Source organism: Penicillium angulare (genome assembly GCF_028827245.1).
Source record: "Penicillium angulare strain IBT 27051 chromosome Unknown utg000004l_segment0_segment0, whole genome shotgun sequence".
Taxonomy (NCBI): Eukaryota; Fungi; Ascomycota; class Eurotiomycetes; order Eurotiales; family Aspergillaceae; genus Penicillium; species Penicillium angulare.
Genome location: NW_026623163.1, coordinates 8,228,475 through 8,252,107, shown reverse-complemented (window position 1 = coordinate 8,252,107; position 23,633 = coordinate 8,228,475). Strand labels below are relative to the sequence as shown.

At 49.1% G+C, this 23,633-nt stretch overlaps 11 protein-coding genes across 11 annotated transcripts; 4 read left to right on the top strand and 7 right to left on the bottom strand.

The window, feature by feature from the left end:
• Positions 1-127: 127 nt before the first annotated feature.
• On the bottom strand, positions 128-919 carry N7478_006993 (uncharacterized protein; the record flags this gene model as incomplete). Its single annotated transcript, XM_056923207.1, has 1 exon — positions 128-919. One exon carries the CDS (start codon positions 917-919, stop codon positions 128-130), a length of 792 nt encoding a protein of 263 aa, XP_056781244.1.
• A 373-nt stretch (positions 920-1,292) lies between these two features.
• Positions 1,293-2,665, bottom strand: N7478_006992 (FAD-dependent oxidoreductase; the record flags this gene model as incomplete). The annotated part of the gene is made up of 2 exons (XM_056923206.1): positions 1,293-2,048; positions 2,120-2,665. 2 exons carry the CDS (start codon positions 2,663-2,665, stop codon positions 1,293-1,295), a joined length of 1,302 nt encoding a protein of 433 aa, XP_056781243.1.
• Positions 2,666-4,293: 1,628 nt separating this feature from the next.
• N7478_006991 (Phospho-2-dehydro-3-deoxyheptonate aldolase) lies at positions 4,294-4,843 on the top strand (the record flags this gene model as incomplete). The annotated part of the gene is made up of 2 exons (XM_056923205.1): positions 4,294-4,534; positions 4,557-4,843. 2 exons carry the CDS (start codon positions 4,294-4,296, stop codon positions 4,841-4,843), a joined length of 528 nt encoding a protein of 175 aa, XP_056781242.1.
• Positions 4,844-5,396: 553 nt separating this feature from the next.
• N7478_006990 (uncharacterized protein) lies at positions 5,397-6,599 on the top strand (the record flags this gene model as incomplete). The annotated part of the gene is made up of 1 exon (XM_056923204.1): positions 5,397-6,599. The coding sequence occupies one exon, from the start codon at positions 5,397-5,399 to the stop codon at positions 6,597-6,599; it is 1,203 nt and encodes a 400-aa protein (XP_056781241.1).
• Positions 6,600-8,131: 1,532 nt separating this feature from the next.
• N7478_006989 (uncharacterized protein) lies at positions 8,132-8,518 on the top strand (the record flags this gene model as incomplete). The annotated part of the gene is made up of 1 exon (XM_056923203.1): positions 8,132-8,518. The coding sequence occupies one exon, from the start codon at positions 8,132-8,134 to the stop codon at positions 8,516-8,518; it is 387 nt and encodes a 128-aa protein (XP_056781240.1).
• A 91-nt stretch (positions 8,519-8,609) lies between these two features.
• N7478_006988 (uncharacterized protein) lies at positions 8,610-9,097 on the top strand (the record flags this gene model as incomplete). The annotated part of the gene is made up of 3 exons (XM_056923202.1): positions 8,610-8,617; positions 8,682-8,829; positions 8,927-9,097. 3 exons carry the CDS (start codon positions 8,610-8,612, stop codon positions 9,095-9,097), a joined length of 327 nt encoding a protein of 108 aa, XP_056781239.1.
• A 162-nt stretch (positions 9,098-9,259) lies between these two features.
• Positions 9,260-11,286, bottom strand: N7478_006987 (phosphoribosylaminoimidazolecarboxamide formyltransferase/IMP cyclohydrolase; the record flags this gene model as incomplete). The annotated part of the gene is made up of 4 exons (XM_056923201.1): positions 9,260-9,415; positions 9,489-10,980; positions 11,055-11,181; positions 11,271-11,286. The coding sequence occupies 4 exons, from the start codon at positions 11,284-11,286 to the stop codon at positions 9,260-9,262; spliced, it is 1,791 nt and encodes a 596-aa protein (XP_056781238.1).
• Positions 11,287-12,180: 894 nt separating this feature from the next.
• Positions 12,181-13,381, bottom strand: N7478_006986 (INSIG family protein; the record flags this gene model as incomplete). The annotated part of the gene is made up of 2 exons (XM_056923200.1): positions 12,181-12,549; positions 12,641-13,381. 2 exons carry the CDS (start codon positions 13,379-13,381, stop codon positions 12,181-12,183), a joined length of 1,110 nt encoding a protein of 369 aa, XP_056781237.1.
• Positions 13,382-15,162: 1,781 nt separating this feature from the next.
• N7478_006985 (uncharacterized protein) lies at positions 15,163-17,543 on the bottom strand (the record flags this gene model as incomplete). The annotated part of the gene is made up of 4 exons (XM_056923199.1): positions 15,163-16,316; positions 16,388-16,441; positions 16,501-17,037; positions 17,111-17,543. 4 exons carry the CDS (start codon positions 17,541-17,543, stop codon positions 15,163-15,165), a joined length of 2,178 nt encoding a protein of 725 aa, XP_056781236.1.
• Positions 17,544-19,382: 1,839 nt separating this feature from the next.
• Positions 19,383-21,490, bottom strand: N7478_006984 (DEAD/DEAH box helicase; the record flags this gene model as incomplete). The annotated part of the gene is made up of 2 exons (XM_056923198.1): positions 19,383-21,252; positions 21,315-21,490. The coding sequence occupies 2 exons, from the start codon at positions 21,488-21,490 to the stop codon at positions 19,383-19,385; spliced, it is 2,046 nt and encodes a 681-aa protein (XP_056781235.1).
• A 1,237-nt stretch (positions 21,491-22,727) lies between these two features.
• On the bottom strand, positions 22,728-23,613 carry N7478_006983 (uncharacterized protein; the record flags this gene model as incomplete). The annotated part of the gene is made up of 5 exons (XM_056923197.1): positions 22,728-22,975; positions 23,032-23,216; positions 23,283-23,299; positions 23,365-23,442; positions 23,500-23,613. The coding sequence occupies 5 exons, from the start codon at positions 23,611-23,613 to the stop codon at positions 22,728-22,730; spliced, it is 642 nt and encodes a 213-aa protein (XP_056781234.1).
• Between the last annotated feature and the right edge of the window lie 20 nt (positions 23,614-23,633).

The window sequence follows — 23,633 nt, the reverse complement described above, 5'->3', positions numbered from 1 at the left end:
CCGATTCCCAAATCACGGGGTCCCAAACTGGATCACGAAGGGTGCTCGACGAGCAGGATGCACTATTCAAAACTTGTTAGCAGGTAGCCTTTTATAAAAACAATTTCGACACCAACAATAATAAGTCTCACTTCAATTCACCAGTCTGCAGGGCCTCGTTCCACTTCCTAATAGTTTCATCCGCCATCCCATCCCAGTCGTTTGCACTTTCCGGAAGTTGTTCCCTCTCTTCCTTCGAAAGACTAAAAAACCAATTCTCCATGGCAATGAGTAGATTTCTTGACTTATCAAGCAGAATCCAGCTATTTGGATCTTTGTATGCTGCCCTAGCATGATGGAGGAGGGCTTCAGCAGGTTGTCCCCATCTGTAACTACCTGGATCCACGCGACAGTAGATCGGATTGAGTTTCAAATTACCCTGACCGCGTGGATCACCAGCATTCATCTGAGCAGCAGTACGAACATCGAGTATCCTATAGAGATCCCCCCACACAATGTTTTTGTTTGCCCATTGGCGATGTCTTTCCATTTGCCAATCTACTGGTTTTTGGTCGTCCTGGACATTCCGATTGGGGTGGACCAGAAGTTGTCCTTCTTCGTCTTCCTCCGCATCATCATCTTCATCTTTCTTGACTCTGTTGACTTGCTCGGAGGTAGCAGGTTGCTCTGTTCGGGGAGGCGGGTTCTGTTGCTCCGATAGGTTGGTGAGATAGTTCTGCAGTATGGCGATCCTTGAGTTACATGTTTCGATCTTACGCTTCTTGCTGATGCGCATGCGTTCCAGATCTCGTTTTGTGCGAAGAACTTTGATATTTAGACGCTCGATAGAATCCTGAAGTCGGTCAACTTCATCATCGATGTCTCTTTTATCGATTTGGTGCTCGGGGGAGTCATTGGGTTTGAAGTCTGGTCGGGCCATGGTGTCTAATACAAATGGTTGATGAAAAATGATAGTTGGGATTTGCCCAGGATGGATGATATGTATTCTGTGGAAGGATGTAAAATACTAAGAGGGAGAGAGGCTTATGAAGTGCTTATATAGACCAAGAAATTGTTTGTGCAATTACTAACATCATGATTCAGCAATTTTGAGAATCATTATTCAGAAAGACTGAAATACTATACCTGATACGGAGGTGTCTACAAAATCTTTGAAAGTAGAATAATATCACAAAGCAAAATTTAGTGAAATCTAGAGTAGTTTTTATATAAACTTCAAGGTACTATCTATTATGATATAATACAAAACTTCGCATTTGAAAATTTTAGATTCAGCAACAAGAATCTGGTGATCAATGCTTCTTTGAAGCCTCATTTTGTTCCTCCTTCGAATGGAACAAAACCTGCATCCTTTGGGGACCATCCTCTTTGTACATCATATCTTCAAAATTGATACTGTCTTGAATCATCTCGTATGCGTGAGGTCGCATTTGCCCCTCGTATGCAACAATAGCTCGCTCCAAGGTAGCGGAATCAATCTCCGCATCATATACCTGACCAGCATCGTTGGCTAACTCGGCAGTAATATGCTCAAATAACAACTTAGCATCATTCATAGCATCGTTGACGCCCTCGCCATTAGGTGTCGTCACATGTGCCGCATCTCCAAGCAGCACAACACCCGGTGTACGTGTCCAAGACTTCTCATCTACCTTGCCATCATTTCGAAGAGCGTCGGGCAAGTAGATCTCCTGATTCATTCGGTGAAGAAGCCAGGGTCTCCAGGGTCCCTCGGCACCTGCGACAAAGCCACGGAGATGCGGAGCCCAGTTTGAGTATAGTCTGTTGATCGTCTCCCGAGCTTTCGGCATATCATTCACGTCCGCATCTCCGCCAGGTCGTGTGAATTCTGGAGAAGCCTCAACGCCCATGTACACACGGTACGAGCGATCTGACATTTGTTGAACGGCGAGTGATAGGCCATTTCCCATAGCGATCGAGTTTCCGGCACCGACCATCTTGAACGCCGCGTCCCATTCTGGGTTATCCAGAGAGATACAACCTTCGATGAACATTTTACCTGAGTACTGCGGCTTTGCAGAAGTGATCTAAAAAGAAATTAGCAATCTCTCTCTAAAAGTACACACAGCAGGTATAATATTATGTTCTAGAAACTTACCAACTGTCGCAGCTTGCTCCATCCTCCGTCAGAGCCCACGATAAGCCGGAACCCACTTTCAGTAGAACCATCGTTGAAGTGCAGCAACCAATCTGCAGGAGACGAGGATTTGCTTTGGGTTTGGGTTTTCTTCGCGTTTATACGCTCAACACTGCTCAGGGACTTGTTCCATCGAACACGATGCGCAGGAATAGAATCTAGCAAAATCTGACGCAGCTGCAAGCGATCAATCTCAGGTCTATCGCTTTCCCCGCCGCCCTCGGATAGTTGATTCTTCCCTTGCCAGTCTTGTATAAAGATGGTTGATGACTCGTATCGTGCCAACTTTTCGAATTCAGCTGATAAGCCTGCGGCATTTAGTGCCGCTTGCCCACCCTCAGCAGAGAGATCTAGTGTCCCGCCCTGGAACCTGGCCGTCCCCTGTGGCGATACATCGCGTTCGAAAACGACGTAGTCTATTCCGGCTCGCTCTAGAAGACGTGCTAATGTAAGGCCACAAGGTCCACCCCCGACGATGGCAATTGGGGCGGGTTTTGATGAAGACATTGACGAGGTTAACCTTTTGGGGGCGGCGTTGAGGGAGGTATGAATAGTTCGTTGACTAAAGCGGCTGATTGTACAAAATAAGTTCTTATTTGCTTGACGGAACATTGCTTGACGAAAAGAAAAGCTGATCAATGTGAAATTTAAAGATAATACAAAATTCTGGGAGTCGTTGCGTACAGATTATATACCCCAAGGTTCAAGTTCTGGGGAGACTAGACATGTCCGTTCGGGACTTAGAATTCCCCTCGGGCTTTTCTAATTCCCGCCAACGCCCCATAGTAACACCTGGAAAAATGCTAGCGCCTATTTCTGATGGTTCCATGGCTTCCAAAAGTTCAATTGTTTCTCGTAAAATTCTACTGCCTGTAGAATGACTTATTGTTGTTTGATAAGTTATTGCTCACTATTTGGTTGGTTTGACCGACAGTTCAGGGGATGTCCGGGGTATCGCGCAGAAGCCGAAATCCGTTTTCAACTGCAGGATTCAGGGTTATGAGACGTTAAGAGGCCGATATTGACCTCCAGTCTCGCACAGGGCATGTTTAAATCCATAATGTTAGTTGAGAGGGGTCCGGGAATCGTTTTGATGGAAAGAATATAATATCCGGCCTATTGAAACAAGCTATTATCTGAACCATGCGTGCGCTGATCAAGGGTAGGTCGATGTTTATGAATATTGACCGAATTAATAAAATGGGTTGAAGTATAACCTTTGTGTATATTAACAGCGATAACGAACAAATCCCCCAGTATCCCAGGTATTGGACTTATTAGAAAGGTGCTAGGTCCCATAAGGTTATGAGTCTCCATGTTTCTTCAGTACAGGGAGCTATCAGGACTTGCACTTAGAGAGATACCCTTTAGCCTCGTAACTAGACCTGTGCATTTGGGCCCCATGGGATTTTGATTCCATGCACAGGTCTACTCGTAACTCATCGATCCGCCTCCCGCGCCTCTTGCCTTGAACGTGACTCCTACCTCAAGCACTCTTCCTGGCCCGTCCAAAAAGATAGATATAATCAGTGCGCAAACATTCGGCCTTCAATCTCTTATCGCTCAGGCGGCTACAACCCAGGCTAGCGTTTTCCCCACTCAAACAGGCACAAGTAACAACACCGCCAATACCATTGTGCGCAAATCGACGCTGCCACTGCGGGTCTCAGGAAAGCCGAGTTGAGATGCTACCCGGAATGTTTGAGCGCATCATCATGCCAACTAGGGATATGGCAACTCCGCAGTACAACTACCGACCGATAAATGCATGTAGTGCATATATAAATTCAAGTTTCTCTCTTGGGGTGAATTCCGAGAAGCGAATATCTAGTTATTCATCGACAAAAGTCTTTGTCGACTAGTAGAATGTATCTTGAAAAACATGTCCCGAGATGACACGGATCAACGAATAGTACGGGTTGCCTGCGTTACCCATTCCACTGACCTACCTTAAATAACCAGGGTTACCTTCTACGCGGTCAAGGATCATTAGGCTTTATACGACATAACGCATAACGCAGGCTAAAATTTCGACCTCTGCCTTGGTAAAAATCTGGAGCAGGCTCTACAAAGGCATTATTTTCTATCACCCCGTCGAAACAATGGACAAGGGCAATAAACGCAGTTCACCCACTATGTCCTCCCAGCACACTTGGACACCATCATCCTGGAGAGACAAAACAGTCAACCCATATGCTATCGAGTACCCAAACGGCAAGGATAAGGATGTTCACACTATACTACGCCGTCTCAGTCTACTTCCACCTCTCGTTACTTCATCTGAGGCGTCTGAACTCCGAGATCAACTGAGGGAGGTGGCCCTAGGCCAGCGCTTCATCTGGCAATGCGGCGACTGTGCAGAGCTCTTCGAATACTGTGAATCTCGCTCAATTTAAAGACGAGTTCAGCTGTCTCTTATTCACACGGCTTACCGACATCCCCACACTCTTGATTGGACGGATGGCTGGCCAATACGGCAAACCGCGAAATGGACTAATGGAGAGAGTCAAGGGATGCGATGTCCAGAAGTTCCAGGGTGATGTGATAAACTCTATTAACGAGACACGGCGCGATCCGGACCCGAAGCGTCTGCTCGAAGCTTATTTCTCTTCTGGCTGTACGTTGAACTATATGCGATCTACAGCCCAGTCCGACAAATGCATGGAAAGTACAACTGGGATCTAGGCCCAGTTCTGGACCCTCAAATGAGAAAAGCCTATAATTATATGGTGGCTTGTTTGTCAAAAGAGCTTCGCCGATTATTTTCTTTTTCCATTTGGTCTCAAGCCACTAGACTGGTAATATTGAAATATTACAGAGTGTAACACAGACTTGTTGGGCGATTTGGGGATTATTACCACTATTGTAAATATATTACAGCTAGATCAGTACACAGCGAAGCCCTTCTCCACTTAGTGTAGTGCAGATCGTCAGCTTCAGTGCAGGGACCCTGAATCTGTACCACGATTCAGCGAACGCCTTCTTTAGTCTAGGCTTTTAGGCCCTAGTGGTCTGGTAATGCGGAAGTTGTATCGAAAATCTTACTGCCAAGATACTAGGGGTTTTCAGCATTTTCAGCCGTAATAATGCGATTTGGAATGTAAACCTACTAGCGCCAGGTATGGAGCTGAAGAATGATCGAGCGGGAGTCTATTAAAAGGGCCCTGTCTGTCGCCCATGTGCCGAATCTCGAGTCCAGCCGAAAGGTAAAAAGCTTAATAGCTCGGAAGCTTCCAAGATGTTGTTCAATACGTGCAAGTCATTTGTTGTCGCGCTGGCACTCGGCGCCAGCACCACCATGGCGTCAAGCTACCAGAACTCTTCCAGAGCGCTCATGAGCCGTCGCCTCACTGAGTATCAGATGCCGGTCGCTACTGAGACACACGAGTTCGCACGCGTGCCAAACTCCAGCTTCGTCCTGCTGACGCAGATGTCCGACAGCGAGCTCATCAAGATCCAGCTCGACCCCAAGACCGAGGAGCCCATTGCTTTCCACTCCTTCCCTATGGGAATGAACAGTAGCTCCCAGCTGCACGGTGTGTGGCCATCCACCGTCTACCCCGGCAAGATGTGGCTTTCTCTGCAAAGAGAAAACAAGCTGCTCCTCGTCGACCCCGGCAAGAACCTCTCGTCTGTTCCTCACATCCTGAAGACCATCGATATCCCCCAGCCTGGCAACGGCCCCCACTGCGTCTTCGAGATTGGTAACCGCATCTGGGCTGGTCTGAAGGTTGCCTCTGAGCAGACTGGCAAGTACTACGTCTTCTCTGCCAGCATCCGCAACTCTACCGACTACAAGCTGTACGAGGCCCTCAACAGCCCCGTCTTCATCAAGGAGGAGCCCACCACCGGCTTGATCTACGTCACCCAGGACACCGACTCGTCCATCATGCGCATCAATGTCACCAGCAGCGAGACTAAGCAGATGCACGTCCCTGCCAGCGTTGGCAACACCGCCGTCGGAATGATCAGTGCCACCGGTCCCCTGAGCGGTGTCTGGTTCACTCTTGCTGGAAACGCCACTGGTGGTACCGGCACTTTCGGCCACATCGGAGCCTCTGGCGAGATGAACTTCTTCACCCTTAAGCACCCCATGCTCGGTGTCAATGCTGGTCTCCTGCACATCGCCGATGCTTCGACCACCGACGGTGGCCCAGCCCTGTGGCTCCTGTCCACCTCTCTACTTAGCAACGATTCTCCCGATGCGCTGGTCCGCGTCACCTTTGACGACTCCCTTTCCGCCCTTGCCGAGGAGGAGTACATCTCCATGCTTACTCAGAATGCTAAGGTGCACCGTGTTGTTCCTCTGGACAACACTGTTCTCGTTTCTGAACTCCACACTTTCACCCTTGCCCAGCTCACTTACAAGAACACCGTCGCTGGACAGTGGCTCCCAGCTGAAGCTGTCACCAACACCTCCGTCTACACCAAGGCTGGTTGAAGAAAAGTTATCGATGGAATTATTATTGGCATATCGCATGGCCACTTGTGCTATATATAATTAGTTATATATGGTACATACACTACTTAACTCCTAATCTAATCGGATCTCCCACAAGACGCGAAAAACCAGCATATACAAACTTTTCACAAGTAAAACCTCCAGATGCATTTCTGGGTAAGGGAATTCCAATTTCCGTCAATTTCCATATCTATATGGGGATAAATTTTACTTCTAATTCCGAAGACATTTGTCGACGGGGTATCCACTATCCAGTCCGATACATACATCCTTCGTCTCGGTTGGCGCAAAGGGCCTTAGTGTATCTACTCGCATTCGATCGATAGTCTCAGGTATAGGCCGGCTGATATCCACACTAGATCAAGATTCATTCAATCTCGCTGCTACGTCTGATGATTTTGAGTTGCGGTATATTCTTAATTCTATAAAGCGCCAGACAAGCCCAACGCTCTGCCAAACCGAGTGACTTTCCTATGCTTGTCTTTCCGGGGCTCCCCTCATGCAATCTGGCCATTACATGACTACCTAGGTATTTAACACCACAATTGAAGTACTTGGCAGTATCTATTATCTAATATAAGGCCACAAACAATTCGTATAATTGATACATAATATATACTATTGTTATATGGGATCCTGCCAATAGCGACCTAATAGGCCACCCAAGACAGAACAGGCAGCTAGGTAGTGACCAAGTTGACCTTCCAAATAGACTACATATATGTATTTCTATGATATTTTAGTTAATCAAACATTAATAGTGCCTTATTTATTTATCAATTGATACCCCCTTCAAGAATACATTCGTTTAAATAGGTGTTGTAGTAAGTATTGACTCTCAATAAAGGTGACATCCTCTTATCTAATTTATTACTTTCTTATATCACCAGTCTATAGTATCAGTTAGACTCTGGGTCTTCAACCATTTTCATTAGTCCCGGAATTCAATTCTTTCTTATTCTACGACAGCATTCACTCTCATCATAACCATATTTGATTATTCAATCGTCCTTATCACTTAACTTTCCTCTACTATTTACTTTGAATTGCAACCTCGCGCCTGAGGTAAGATATCATCTTATTGATTATACCAACTTGCTATCTTTGTTTTCAAGTTGCGTCTTCTCGCTTCTTTCTATTCAAAATTATCGACAAAGCGCAAAGTCTACGTCGATGCCGGAAATTCAATCCTGTAGCAGAAACTTCCCTATTAGCCTTGGAGAATCTCATCTTTCCAAAACCAGGCGATCACCTGGACGCTTAGCCGCCCCTCATGCCGCTCCCATGAAATCCTCACGAAGAACTGACTTTCTGCTGCCTTATGGGGAAGTGAAGTGAAGGGATGCGACATGATGCGAAGTGAATGAATCATTTTAGGCCACAGCTTTTTCCTCCCCTTTATCCTCTTCATCTTCATCATTTCTTTCCCTTTTCTTCACCCTAAAACCCTAACCTTCTTACTTTCTTCTATTATAGGTACAGGTCTTATCATGGGGCAAGTCGATGTCATCATGTATGCGCCATCGAATGAACACCCTGGTGGCAGACGACACTGGGCAGTATCGCTTCGATCATCCTGCGACGTTTGCCAGCAGGTCAACATTGTCGAACAGCCCAATAGCCTAGCGTCTTCGTTCAGTATCGAGGATGGTCAAGGTGAGAATCCTGGCATTAGCTCACTGATGGAGCGCACAATACCGGCTGGGGAGTTCCTAGACTCGGATTACTGGGAAATACTCAGAATAACTGAAGGATACCCATCCTATTCAGTGAGGGGCTGCCAGTATTGGGAAGTGGACTTTCTCATGTATCCGAACGAGAACTACAATAGAATCATTGAAAATGCCGCCTCTCACCCCACTGATGCAGCTGATCGCCAAATATGGGTCACCCACTGACTAAATCAGTTGGAGGTCAAGAGCCTGGTTTTCTTCGACGTTGGTACTTGGGTACAGTTGGAGGCGTCTCGAGGTGCCTAGGGATACCTCCATGTCTAGGTAAGCGAGGCTATTCCAGACCGCCGATAACCCGAAGTTTTTGAATCTGATACTACTCTTGCAGCTCAGGACTTCGAAAAAAAATCGTGAAAAGGTGGTATGAAAACCCACCTAACGACTCCGACTGCCAAGAGCAAAACATCCTATTTCTCAACAAGTTAGAAAGAGAGCGTGTGATCATTTTCGATGCCGATGCATGGGCAGTGTTGGAGGTATGTCGATGTGCTCCTAGAGAGATTTTCGGTTGGACTGGGTTGGACTGGGTTGGACTGGGTGTCTTTTGAGTTAACATTATTGACAATCATCAAGTCATCAACACTGAGTGATGTGGGGCGAGAGCTGAGGGCAGCTAGCAACCCCCACCCCTATCTAGGAGCAGCAACTCCTGTCAACCAATCTGGCTTCCTAGTCTTAGTCGGTGGTCTTAGTATCAGCTGTGTGCACCGGGCTTATGCCAGGCAGCATGTGCTAAGACAATGAAGAATTTTAACACTACTATCCATGCTCCTTGGTAGTGTAAACTGAATATATGTGAAATTTTTATATCATAATAAGCCATCATCAAACCATGTCTCTTTTGTGTCATCAAGATTCCGAAATACTATATTGAAGACCTAACACCTACTTCCACCCTAAACAGCTCTAGTGGTGGAACAGACGAGTACCCTGCTGAACAAAAGTAATTCCAAGCTCCTCGGCAGTCTCGAAAACAGGGGTATCGTTCTGGCTACCTGTAGGTGCAGCGATGTACTTGACACCGGAGCGGGCAGCACGGAAAACGTTGTCGATGAAGGGGAACTGAAGTGAACGGTTAGCATTACTGTAATAGCAGAAGAACACAATAGAAAAAAAAGTGAGCTATGAAACTTACGAAGGCGTCAGAGGAAACAGCGACCTCGCCGAGCTTCTGCAACCAAGCCTCACGCTCCTCCTGGGTGAAAGGAGCAGGAACCTCCTCAAAGACACGCTCGTACTCGGCCTTCTCGGCGTCGTTTCCTTCGCGGGGAGTCTGGCCTGAGCACAGCAGGTCAATGGCGTTACTCTTGTCAGCACGCTTGGTGCCCTGCTTCCACTTGATACCGATGACACGGTCGTGGAAACGCATCCACCAGTTATCGGCCTTGTCACCAGCCAGACGGGTGCAGTGGATACGGCTCTGCTGACCAGCACCGAGACCAATGATCTGGCCGTTCAGGGCGTAGCAGACAGAGTTAGACTGTGTGTACTTGAGGGCGATAGTGGCGACGGTCAGATCGCGGAGAGCGGCCTCAGGAAGACCGGAGAGGTTCTTGGGGGTGATAATGGTGTTGAAGGTCTTGCTAGGAGAGATGACGACGTCGTTGCGGTGCTGGCTGAGCTGAACGCCGTACAGAGTGCGGGTTTCCTCCGCGGCGGGAGTGTAGTTCTCGTCCATCTGGAGAACAAGGTACTTGCCGCCCTTCTTCTTGGAGAGGATGGCCAGGGCCTCAGGCTCGTAGCCAGCGGCGATAACACCGTCTGAGACCTCACGGGAGATAATCTTGGCAGTGGGGGTGTCGACAATGTCGCTCAGGGCGAGGATATCGCCGAAGCTGGACATACGGTCAGCACCACGGGCACGGGCGTAGGCCTGGGCCAGACCGGAGCTCTCAATGCCCTTGATGTCGTCGACCATGTAGACCTTGCGCTCCTTCTCGGTGAGAGGAACACCGATAGCAGCACCGGCGGGGGACACGTGCTTGAAGCTGGCAGCGGCGGGGAAGCCAAGAGCTTGCTTCAGCTCCTTAACCAGAGGCCAGGCGTTGAGGGCATCCAGAAGGTTGACGTAGCCGGGGGAGCCATTGAGGACCTTGAAGGGCAGCTTGCCTTGGGGCATGCAGGCGGCAGCGGGCTTCTGGTGGGGGTTGGTGCCGTAGCGCAGAGAGAGCTGCTGAAGACCGTTACCAGCGTACTCCTTGCGGAAGAAGGCTGAGATGGCAGTGTCGTAGTCGGCAGTCTGCTCGAAGGCCTTGAGGGCGTACTGCTTGCGGCTGGCCTCGGTGATCTGGCCGGCCTCGAGCTCTTTCAGGAACTCGGGGTAGTCTGTAGGGTCAGACAGAATGGTCACGCGCTTGTGGTTCTTGGCCGCGGCGCGGAGCAGAGTCACACCACCGATATCAATTTCCTCAACGGCCTCGTCGATGGTCACGTTGACCTTGGCGACGGTCTCCTTGAAGGGGTACAGGTTGCAGACGACGAAGTCAACCTTGGAAATCTTCTGCTCGGCGAGGTCCTTCTCGTCGGATTCGATGTCACGGGCAAGGATACCACCGTGGACGGCAGGGTGGAGGGTCTTGACACGGCCACCAAGCATCTCGGGGGCGTTGGTGATAGCAGAGACATCCCTATGTGTTCCCGTTAGCATTGAACAATCTTCAAGTTCATAGCTGGAGTCTGTCCAATTCAGGTATCAACTCACTCAACGGGGAATCCAGCCTCACGGATCATCTTAGCAGTACCACCAGAGGCGAGAAGACGGACATTCTGCTGGTTCAGACCCTTGGCCAGGTCCAGCAGTCCAGTCTTGTCATAGACGGAGATGATAGCTGTATAGAAATAAATCAAATAGCTATCAGCATTGAATTCAATCCATACCCTCTATCCGGGGAATGATATCAAGGCCAAGATTGCCTACCGGACTTTTGAGACATTATGTCGACACTGGAAGAATGGATATACGTTAACAAAACCACGTCCAGCTCGAGGAGACTCCAATTGAAGACTTCCAAAGATCAATTATTTAGAACACATATCACATACCTGAATCCAAGCAATAATGGAGTATATTAGCCTGAACGAGAGTGAAAAAAGGAACAAGTCTGTCCCGCCGCGGGGTCTTTTTTGCATGCCGCAATCGGACACCAATTACAGTACCCGCGTATGAATACGTAATATACGCAACTAAAAAAACCAGACAAAATGGACAAACTCATGTGCAAATGCCCAAGTCTCCACTTATAGAGAATAAACCAATGATAGCCATGGCTGAGTAAGTGGAGGTTAGAAGTGTCCTAAGTCACATGACCACCGGGCGAGCTCAAAAGGAACTTTTGCGCGGGCATCTTTCCTCTTCTTTTTTCTTTCTTCTTCATGAACAACGCAAAATAACACGTTCTTTCAAAAAGCGTTCCAACGAAGACTCGTCTCATGAAGTATGGAAATCGTATAAAGAACGGAGATCGAGTGCATGCACAGTGTCGATCTTGGGTGCAGTACCTGCCGGACCTTCGGGCCCAGTGGAAGGAATTGCAATGATTGACTCTACAAACTTTCCAAACATGAGACTTAGGGTTGTAAAAATCTGAGTTTAGTGTAAATTTGATCGTTGTTTGAGTGGAATTATTTATTTAATATATATAATATATAATATAAACCTAAGCTATTTTCTATTACAATTCTATCTTGACTTTGCCAGTGAAGAAATTTTTCTGTATAAAGCCATTTACATAGCATCGAGCCTCACATAAGAAGAATACAGCAGAGTTTAAACCCTCGCAGTAACTCAAGCTCCTTTGTGCCAAGATTGAGATCAGTCTCGTTTTGTTTCAAGACTTCAGGGTATCTCTGCCACTGGCTCCGAATGCGAGCTGGCGGCCAACATTTCCAAAACACACGCAAGCGCAGAAAATCACACTAGCAACCCAGGTGCGAACGGCGATGCTCTCCTGGGTGATATCTGCTCCCATGGCATTCTCCCATCCAGTGCCGTTGAGGAAAGCGGTTCCCACGGACGGGCCAGTAGATGCTGGGATCAAATCGGGCTTTAAGCCCAGGATTGCGCTCATACCAGCGATGCCGACAGTTGTAGCCAGAAGGAAACCAGTCTGGGTGCGGTCGATCAAGTACCACAGAACAGGATTGGCGAGGGCGAGAGTGAGGGAAGCCTGTGTTGTAGATTGCCAGGGGAGTCGGCGCTAAATTGGGAGGGAAAAAATATCAGTATCCACGCGGCTGGATAGAGGAGAAAAAAAATAAACAAGACAAATCCTGTACTGGCTGACTTACCATAGCAAAAGCAATGCCGACAAATGCGCCCACACTGCGAGCAACTGCAACCCATGAAGGAGTTCGTTCCTCGTTGTCCTCGTCATCCCTCGCATGTTTCTGTTCCTCCTCCCGTACAGACTCAGAATCGCGCCAGCGATCTAACCAGGGAAGCACATTGCCTAGCGCAATACCCGTCAACCCCCAGAAGCCCAAGTACTGCCATGAATCGTAGTAATGGATGTTTTCAAGCTTGACCGGCGTAATCCAATGGTTATCATGCAGGTGGACGGTGATCACTCCATACACAATTCCAAATCCGAACAGCAACGCACTGCTCAGCGCCTGTGGTAGGATCACACCTCGAAACAGTCCATGGCTGAGTCTTGAGCGTGTCCGTCGCAATGCAAATGGTCGCGGTTCAATCGCTGATTTCAATGCGGCACGCTGCGACGGCTCGGGAGGATACTCCGAGGCTGGAGAATTGGCTTCTGTACCCCAGGGGCTCGATTCGTCGCGGAGACCATCGAAGGCGGTGGGTTTGTAGATACCGTAAAGGGTTGAAGAGGTCAGATTCAGGATCGATCCCGTTCGGCTCACGCTCGTGGAAGCTGAGCCAGCATCCTGATTATGGGCGTTGGGGCTGAGGAGGTCAGGAGTGGAAGTCTCGGCGGGTGTAGGGGGTCCAGATGAATCGGCAGATGGAGAGATCTCAAAGGGGCGGCGCGGGCGTGGCCGCAGAATCCTAGGCGAATCCACCATCGTGTGCGTGTGAACTTCTTGCGAGAGGGTTCTTGACACGGCGGGTAGTACAGGGGTTGGAATTGAAGATGAAGGCGGACTGCGTAGTAAACTCTTAAGTTCCCTTTGGGGGGTGGACTTCAGAGCCTCCGATTGTCGGGACCACACTAATCAAGTTGGGGCGGCTTGTTATTCCCACTTTGAGACAACTGGCCTTTTCTTCAGGTATATATGATGAGACAGAGAAAATCGGAATGGTGCAACGCGTCTGAAGTGCATGTGTTAGCACCAAAAATCTCGGGTCAACTCCACCGTAACAAAAGGACAAATTTAATGCAAGGATGACATTCTTACCAAGGCACAACTCAATTTGCCTCGCAAATCAATAATTAACTATAGCTTGAAGTCTCTTTTTGGATTTCTCCCTTCGAAATGAATGAACTCCGTTGGGTAGCGAAAAAGATTTCGAATATCGAATGATCGTAATCGTATAATAAAAAAGCGTTGGGGTAATACGTCAGTCAAACCGCGGCTGCAGGGTCTCCGGCAGTGCAGGCGAAAATATCGGAGGTGTCTTCTAGTTTCTTCGGGCCCGATTATTGATGTGCTGTATAGCCTTAGGAATCCACTCGATGCCGTTGGCTAGAATGAATCACGACGGGCTTCTGCGTTTATGCTGATTTGATGTAATTATCCCGCCAATGGGTGGGGAATCGGGCTTCGGCTGAATCCCGCGATGATCCCGAAGGTGATGACGTTGATTGGGGAAAGTGAAGAAGCTATACAATGATCTTCGAATGAAGATGTAATAACAAAGAAAAGGGTTAGAGGAGATAAAGAGAAGAGAGATGAAGAAAGAGAAACATAGAAAGAGAGGGGATTCTGTACAGAAAAGAGGGGGGACCATGGATCACATGGGAAGTTCATCATATACTGTTTTCTACGGTGGCACTGTGGCAAGCTCCATCGAAACTCCACAATAAGGCCCGCTGAGCTGCAATACGAGACGAGCACCCCAAAGACCCTCACGCCCAGGTTCTCAAAGCTACAGTTTATGTCCACGGACCCTCGTGCTCCGATGCAGCTCGTGCGGGGCGCTTCGCCAAACATGTACATGTAACAGGTTGCTAATGCATCATGACCACACCAGCCGTGTGTGGATGCAGCGTGCGGGCACCTGAATAGAGACAATTGAATTGAGACATTGAGCTACAGCCATTGGGGCCCAATCACTCTCCTCCAGTGGTGGGGCTTAAGTGAAACTGGAGACAACTTCGTCATACCTGGTAGCAGGCCACATGTACACTCAATGTTACTCTCCAGTCTGCCAAAAGTATCAATTTGGGTCTTGCGGGGTGTATCCTCCGTGCTAGCTGAGGCCCACATGCATCATGGCTTCAAATTTCAGGCCGACCCGTCCAAGGAAGTTGACTAGGTATATGCATGGTTACGGGGATTATGCATACATGCATCGTACGGAGCAACATGCAGTCTAACATGAGTATTAGATAGTCGAACCTAGACATTGGAAACCCATATTTGGACCAGGAAGAATAACATATATAGAGAATTACCACGAGAGCAAGTGAACAAGATTCTTTGAATGTATCGGAGCTCTGAGGCCCAAGTGTACAGTGCAGTTGATGAAGTACAGCGCAACAAAAGACGAAACCCCATATTAACCAGAATAATCACAGTTGATCCTATAATATCCCCGAATAAGAAATTAAAAACCAGAAGAAAAGAAAGAAAGAAAAGCACTAAAATGTCATCACAGATATGGGTTAAGTTTGTGTCATCCTTTAATCTTCCATAGCGTCGTCCCCGCCTTCCCGTTGCTCAGCAGCTCCTTCAGGTACGGGAGACGAGCTCTCATGTCGGGCGTAGCCATTAGGTCCATCGTAGGTAGACAGAACCTCATCTCCATCAACGGCGTCGTCATCATCCCCTGAATCGTCCGAAGAATCTCCATCAGCAGGAGAGCCAGCTCGTGGGGCTCCATCTTCTTCACCGGAACCCTCTCCAAGCAACTCACGATCTAGATCGTCCAATTCGCCTTCTATGTCCTCATCACCTCCGGCTGCACTTCCGACCTCGGCACCCGCAGGGCGACTGTGGCCACTCTTGAGGCGTGCAGCGGATTTCTTCGCAGTTCCTGGAGTAGACGTGGGACCAGCTGTCTTACGCTTCGCAGCACCACCACGAGCACGAGGACGAGATCGATTGCTGGCCGCTCGAAGATCGGCCTGAAGTGCGGCTTTGGCTCTCTGGCGTTCTTCGCGTTCCTTCTGTCGGTCCACCTTCGGGCCGTTCGCATCTTCATAATCCCATCGATCAAGACGTCGGCTTGCCTTGCGAACAACAGAAAGGAAATGATTTGCGCATTCGCCAAAATCATCTTCTTCCTCGGGGTTTGGAATTAGGCCACCAATGCCCCATGAGCTCTCTTCGTCCTCTGTGTCATAACTATCTGGCAAGCTCTGGACTAGACGAGCATATCGGGCAAATGGGATCTCATTATTTCGCTTGGCACGGAGTACGCGGTATGCATTGCTCCGTCGCTTGGCGAGCAAGTATTCGATACGCTGTCGGCGATTCTGCTCCACAGCAATCTGGTGTTGTGTTAGAGGGCGTGGTCGACGGCTGGAGGATTGTGTGAGGGATGGCTCTGGGATGAAGCGGTCCATGAGTCCAGACCCAGAAGGAGCAGGAGATGCATTCGGAGTGTGGTCCATCTTCGTTTTCAAAATAAGTCGCTGTTGGCCCACAGCTCGGTTGAGAGATGAATCTCGTTTGATTTGTTTGTTGCGCGGTCGAGATGACCCAGGAGTCATTTCATCGTCGTCCTCATCCAAGCTTCGTTTAGCAGACGGGTGAAGGGGTGTAGACATCGCAGAGCCTCGTCCTCCTAAGCCAGAGTAATCTCCTGCGAAGGGATCTTCGTCGAATCCATATTCTGTAGAAGATGTCACCAAAGGTTAGAATGCATTGCTGTGGTGTAGTACAAGGGTAACAATCGTCAGTCACCTTTCTTTGGGCGTTTTGGAACACGGGGAAGTGGTTCATCTTCTTCGAGGATACCTGAAATTGCTGTTAATGAACCAGGCCAAAAAAAAAAACAGTATTGCACTAGCACTTACGCTTGCGCTCGAGTCTTTTTGTTTCCCCATATTCAAGCTCCTCTGCTGTATCCACATTCTCTTCATTCGCTTGCTCCTCTGTTAGGCTCTCAAAGACAGGTACCTTCAGAGGTAAGTCAAGTCCTTCTCCTTCCAGGCCGGGACCAAATGGATTGTTCAGAGCAGCTTCGCGGGTGAAGTCACTCTCCAAATACCACCACATTAGCCACAGGAACGCATTAGCTCGGCTTTTGCTGCTCAAAGTGGATCGCATAACTAGATCAAAGAAGTCACGGGGCGGGAAGAAATGCGTTTCAGAGACTTTTGGTGCGTATTGTGCCAGAACAAATATGAGGTTCACGGGGTTCGTCCGGGGTACAGAAATCTGCTTGATCTTATCCAGAGTATTCGGTTGATCCACATCCTCGGACGCACCCTTCAGGATGGATTTCAGGCGTGGAGCGTCCTGCAACTGTTTATAGGCATTGGAGTCTTGGTGCGCTTGCAGCGAAGGGATGGAATGATAGGTTCGTAGCTGGGCACGCATTTCAGGGAAAACTGAGAAACGGAACTGTCAGTATCATCGTGACAAGGCAAATACAGTGAGTGTGATTTGAGAATAAGAGCTCACAGTTGAGGGTGGTGTTCATGCGACCAAAGTTGACGAGCAAGCAGACCATTGCCATACTAATCGCGGCCGGCTTGTCATTTTGCAGCTTGTCCTTGAGCACTTTGCTCGTCTTGCTACTCCGCGCCATGGCATCGATGTAGATGTCGGCGAAGTCCAGGTTCTTCTCGCCGTCAGGGTATCGCGTGAATGCGGGTGTCTTGTCCTCGAAGACGAGCTTGAGGAACTGGTACTGGATATCTTTGCGCCAAAGCGGGATTCCATCTTCTTTCTTGAGATGTCGAATCTTATTACCCGAGTATACCGAGCCGATTGTGCCATTTGCCTGGCGTCTGGTGCCGACCGTTGCGCTAGCGGTCATGCCCTGGCCCTGGTCGTCTCCAGCTTCGTCCCCAACGTATGATTCGTCCATTGGGGTGTTTTCGACTTCGGCCATCTTGAATGACGATTGCGATTAAGAAGAACAGATGGTTTGAAATGAACCTTCCTGCGACCGAGGCGAGAATCGAAGGTTTCTGGGGGTGGGTGGTCCCCCCCTAGGAGGCGCGAGTGGATTCTGAAGAAGATGCGGAGATGATGGAAACTCGAGTGGAGATGCGAAGATAATCAAGAGGCAGGTGTAATTCGGAAGATGGGGGGAAGGAGATAAAAGAAACAAAGGAAAAGCGTAATGAAGGTGTGGACAAGGAGGAAAGGAAGGAAGCGGGAAGGAAACAGATGATTGAAGTCTCCATTAGTGGTGAGTGAGTGATAACTACCCGCATATCCAGGATCCGCGTAACTGCCCGTATTGTATATAGCCACCTGGGCACGGTTCATGCCTTTGTAAAGATTTTTCGATTTACAGGTGCTAAAGAATTTATTTTTTCGATACCTTGAATAAAAATATTCCGATCACTTGCCGTCTCATGTTTCAAGGATGTGAGATCCAAGGCAGTCACTAGAGGTTCTGGGATGATAGAAGCCGTAAATACTTATAGCTATATTAGCCCACATGCAATCCATGCAAAGCTCTATAACAATACATATATATCCGTGCATAGTGGAATACAGGCCCGAGGATACTACAGTCTACTCCAAGGTGATATATATAGGGAACACTTTTCAAATAGCATTAACTAAGAAGATTCTCCTTCTTGTAGCGTTGAAAATAATCAGGCCCTTTCTGCTTTTCCGTTCTCCTAACGTGAAACCATGCGAGAACCATTCAAAAAGCGCCGGGCATCTCATCCTCTCCACAGATCCGAGAAAAATGATGCAAGGGGAATTTGAAAGAAAAAAAAATAGCTTTTTTTTTTTTTGGTTCAAGGGGATCAGGTTCCTCCACAGACCCCGGAGGACATGCGCTTGCAGGTCAAGCCAACGCCATACAGAATGCAAAGAATCCCTAAGCCACGCACCTGGCGATGAGACCCAGCAAACGCAAGAAAGCAACACTAAAAAAAACACCAGTCCGGCCACGGCGCACACCCATTCCATTAGCCCGGAGAAAGAGAAAAGCAAGAGGCTTTGATTTCCGAAAAGACAAATTCGAACCGCGAAAACACATGAATTGGTAGCAAAGAAAAGACACGCAAGGAGTTGTCCGCCATAAGATACCGACGCTGACAGAAGTCTATGCTGCAAGATCCGACCGATGCAGCCATAACAGCGCCGAGGTGATGCAAGTATAGGAAAAGCACTTTTTCGAAGAGACTGAGGTAAAAAAGCCGGTAACTCTTCGCTCGGCGCACACGCGTCATTCGAACGTGGTCCCCGAAATTTGGGAACGCTCGAACAAAATAGGGGTATCTGATGAGAGCGGACACAGAAAAGACAACGCATTCTATCATGTTCATGCAATGCAGACCACCGGTTGCTCAGAGTTTTGAAAATAGAAAAAAATGTCAAGAAAACCCAGAGCAACAGAGATCAGACTGCTCGAACGCCCCGTGTCTAAACAAGGCCATATTGAGGGCCAGGAAGAAGTTGGAGCAGATAAAACAGATACAGAAATAAAAAAGGAGATAAGCCGTAAAAAGGAAATCGAAACATAGCGCACGCGAGAGCATCGGAGAAGAAAAGGAAAAAAAAACCAAGGCATAAGATCTAAAATAAACAGAGTCACGCATAGCGAGTTCGTGGAAGTCATGACAAAGCCGTCCCTGAGAAACAGCTAGGAAGAAAACACCTCAGGGTTCGTTCTGATCGTATCCGGCAACGAGAGACAGTAAGGAAATAAGAAAATCGTGGAGCCAATCAGACCCGACGGCCTCGTCATCAGACCACGATTGGTTTACCACCAGGAAGAAGGACCAGTAGGGCCGGAGGGGTTTCCGTAGCTACCACCACCGTAGCCACCACCACCACCAGCACCGCCATAGCTACCACCACCAGCGCCGCCGTAAGAGGGGGCGGCACCACCAGAGCCGCCGTAGCCGCCACTTCCACCGTATGAGGGAGCGCCGCCAAAGCTTCCACCGAAGCCGGGGCCACCACCAGGACCACCGCCGAAGCGACGCACGTCACGAGTGGCGTTGCTGGCGCCACGACCGCGACCACCACCGCGGCCACCACGACCGCCGAAGCCAGAGCCCTCACGAGCAATGCTCTCCAAGAAGGCAGGAACTTCCTGGTGAGCCTCCTTAAGAAGGTCGAGCAAGTCGCGGACAACACCACGGTTTCCACGGTTGAAGAAAGCAGTGGCAATACCAGTGTTACCAGCACGACCAGTACGACCGATACGGTGAACGTAGTCGTCAATGTCGGTGGGCAGATCGTAGTTGATGACGTGGGTGACATTAGGAATATCAAGACCACGAGCAGCAACAGCGGTAGCAACCAAAATGGGGCAACGTGCGTTACGGAACATTTCCAGAGCACGCTCACGCTCACGTTGGGTACGATCACCGTGAATGGCGGTTGCGGGGAATCGCTGGTTGATAAGGAAGTCGGAGAGGGAGTCGGCCATACGCTTGGTCTCGACGAAGATCAGAGTAAGACCACTGGTGCCGTGGGTGTGAAGGATGTCCAGAAGGACAGAGCGCTTGTCGGCGTCCTCAACGTACTCAACCTTTTGAGTAATGTTCTCAGAAGTGGAACCCACACGACCGACGGACAAGAAGATGTAGTCCTTCAGGAAATCACGGGCAAGCATCTGGATGTCACGGGGGAAGGTGGCCGAAAACATGAGAGTCTGGCGGTCTTCAACACGGGGCATATCCTCACCCTCAACAATGCGGCGAATTTGGGGCTCGAAACCCATGTCCAACATACGATCAGCCTCATCCAGGACCAGATACTTGATGTTCATGAGCGAGATACGGCCACGCTCAATCAAGTCAACAAGACGACCGGGAGTAGCGACGAGCAGATCGCAACCACGCTCAATCTGGCGCAGCTGGGAGCCAATGTCGGCACCACCGTAGACGACACATGGGCGAACCCATGAGCGGTAAGCGAACTTGCGGGACTCGTCGAAGATCTGAGAAACCAGCTCACGAGTGGGGGCTAAGATGAGGGAAGTGGGGTAGGCCTTGCGCTGGCGACCATAGCTGAACTGGCCAGAGGCCTGGGCAGGAACAGAAGAAGGCCCGTTCTGGAAGGCTTGGGAGAGAATGGGGAAGAGGAAACCACCAGTCTTTCCGGAACCGGTCTGGGCACAAGCCATCAGATCGCGGCCGTTCATGACAATAGGAACAGAGTACTTTTGCACAGGGGTAGGAGTGACATAGCTCGCGAGCTTGATGTTAGAGATAAGATGATCGTCCAGAGGGGGGTTGGTGAAGGTGTTGACGGGCTCGGGAACGTCATTACCAGAAGCCTCGACAGGGATATCGTCGTAGTTGGAGAAGTTGATTCCGGTCTGCTGCTTCGAGGGGTCGTTGGGGACACCGAAAAGTTCGCGCTCGACGCGGGCGTTGGCAGGGCCGGCGATGTGCTTTCCGTCGCGCCACTGTCCATCTCCTGATCCACGGGCAGAACCGCCGCCACCACCGCCGCCGCTGTAAGAGGAGCCACCGCTGTGTCCTGGATGTCCGTAAGCAAGGGGATCGAAAGGCCGGATTTGTTCCTGGGGGTTCCAGCCAAAATTACCGTTTGAGGGACCGCGAGGGCTGAAGTCGGGGGCGTTAGCGTTAGCCCAGTCTCCACCGCGAGGACCGTTACTATACAAGTAGCATGAGGTTAGTGGAAGACCGGCCGAGGGGTAAAACTGTGGGCACTGTACCGAGGGCCACCGAAGCCGGGACCGGGAGCAGGAGGAGCACTGTCGCCACCACCTCCACCACGGGAACGGAGGTGAGGAGGGATATAGGCAGCGCGTCCCTGAGGGGGGTTGTTGCCTTGGGGCGCGTGCTGGGACTCGTTGATGGAAAGGTTTCCCATTTGAAGACCGTCGGCCATGATTGCGATTTGGTTCGAAAAAATTCTATGGAGTGTGAAAAATCACATCAGTCAGTGGACTGGGTTCCCGCGAGAGGCAAGTTTTTGAATTGGAGATTCCGAGCAGGGAGGACAGCATGCGAATGGAGTTTTTCTCCCGGGATTCACAAAAAAAGGTTCTTGAGTCGTAGGCAAGGCGTAAAGAAATTGAAGAGAAGACGGTTGTTTGTAACAAAGTTGAAATTTGAATTTACCTTTAAAAAATTAAGTGAGGGACGTGAAGATGTAGAACTGTCGTTCTCAGGTTTTTTTTCTTTTCACTTGATAGCGAAAAAAAAAGATCAAGTGTTTAACGACAAATGGCCACACTGGGAAAAAAAGAAAAATGCAAATCTCCCACTTCTAAGAACTCTATGAGCACCGAGAAATGAAAAAAAGAGGGATGGAGTGGAGTTGAAGAAATGAAAAAGGGAGATGAAGAAAGTGCAGTTTGAAGGTTTGCAAGTTTTGGCCTTCTGTGGGAAGGAGGCAAATCATCTACCTCTTAGGTACAGGCCTTGACTGCTTAAAGTGCCTGTGCGGGCAGGTAGCCAGTAGGTAGCGACGTTTGGTATTGTCATATGCAACGAAGGGCCCACTATAGCTAGCAGTGGCTACCGCTAAATCCCAGTGAGAGGAGGGTCTTTTTTCAGTAATATTACAGTCACACAAGCCACCGAAAAGTTTGAAATTTTCTTTTTTTTCCTGGAAATTCTGACCAGTTGATGACGGCGGTCTGGATTATCTGACTAAGAGTAGAGACCTGTACCTTGACTGGCTAGGCTATAGAGTCCCTGGGAAGGGGAGACCCGCCGGGCTATGGCACAGCACACCAGCACTATGATGGTACCATTCATGGATGCCTCCAGGGCTCTCTATGTCTATACACGTAGAACGCTCGTTGAGTTATAATGATATTCAGACATTCAATTTTCTTCACTACAGGCCATCAACGTGTAGAATATATCTACACATACTCTTTATAATCGTCATCAACAGCTGCGCGCTTGCTGTGGCGGCGATGAATGTAAAACCCGACAATTGCCACCAGCACAAGGAAAATCAGTACGGGTTGCATCGAAAAAGATCGGGAGTCGGCCACAGATTCGGTATCGGTTGGGTAGTCGTCATCGTATTCTTAGAAGGAGAAAGCACGCATCAGCCTACCGTCGCCGAGCAGTGAAAACAAACAATTGTTCAACCAGAGCGTGCTGCGGGTTTACAGCTCATCGCGGCTACCTTTGTCCTCGGATTCCGGCTCAAACTCGATCTCTCCACTCTTGAGGATCTTCACGATCTTCTGGGGCTTGGAGCCACCACCAACGGCAACATTCTGGATCTTGTCGACAATGTCGAAGCCCTCAAGAACTTCACCGAATACAACATGCTTGCCATCGAGCCAAGAGGTGATCACGGTGGTAATGAAAAACTGGGAGCCGTTGGTGTCCTTGCCAGCGTTGGCCATGCCTAAAAGAAATCAGTATAAAATATACGAGAAGACAACGACGGTATCAATAGCGTACTCAGAAGGCCGGGGCGGGTGTGGCGCAACTTGAAGTTCTCATCCTTGAACTTGTTGCCGTAGATGGACTTGCCACCAGTGCCGTCATGGTTGGTGAAGTCACCACCCTGGATCATGAAGTCTTTGATGACACGGTGGAAAGAGGAGCCTTCATAACCGAAGCCCTTCTCGCCGGTGGCAAGAGCACTGGGTGGTGGATTAGATTAGTACAAGGGTCGAGGTATAGAAATAATCGAATAAATATGATCATACCGGAAGTTCTCCGCGGTCTATGAAGTTGAGACAAGTCAGCTATGAACTCCAATTGTTCAACAGAGCTTCAGTTTCAACTCACCTCAGGAACAGTCTTGCCATACAGACCCATCACAACACGGCCAAGAGTCTCATCGCCATGCTGGATATCGAAGTAGACCTAACAATGTCAGTTAGCATCGGCTGTACGAGCCCGTTCAGACGACAGGCAATCTACCTTGCTAGTGATCTTGGGGCCACGGGGCTCCCGCTTAGCATCATCAGCTTGCACCAGCGCAAAGCCGACGGCCAGGACCAAGAAAATAGACAAAAAAAGGTTGCGGAACTGCATGGTTGCAAATTACCACTTCA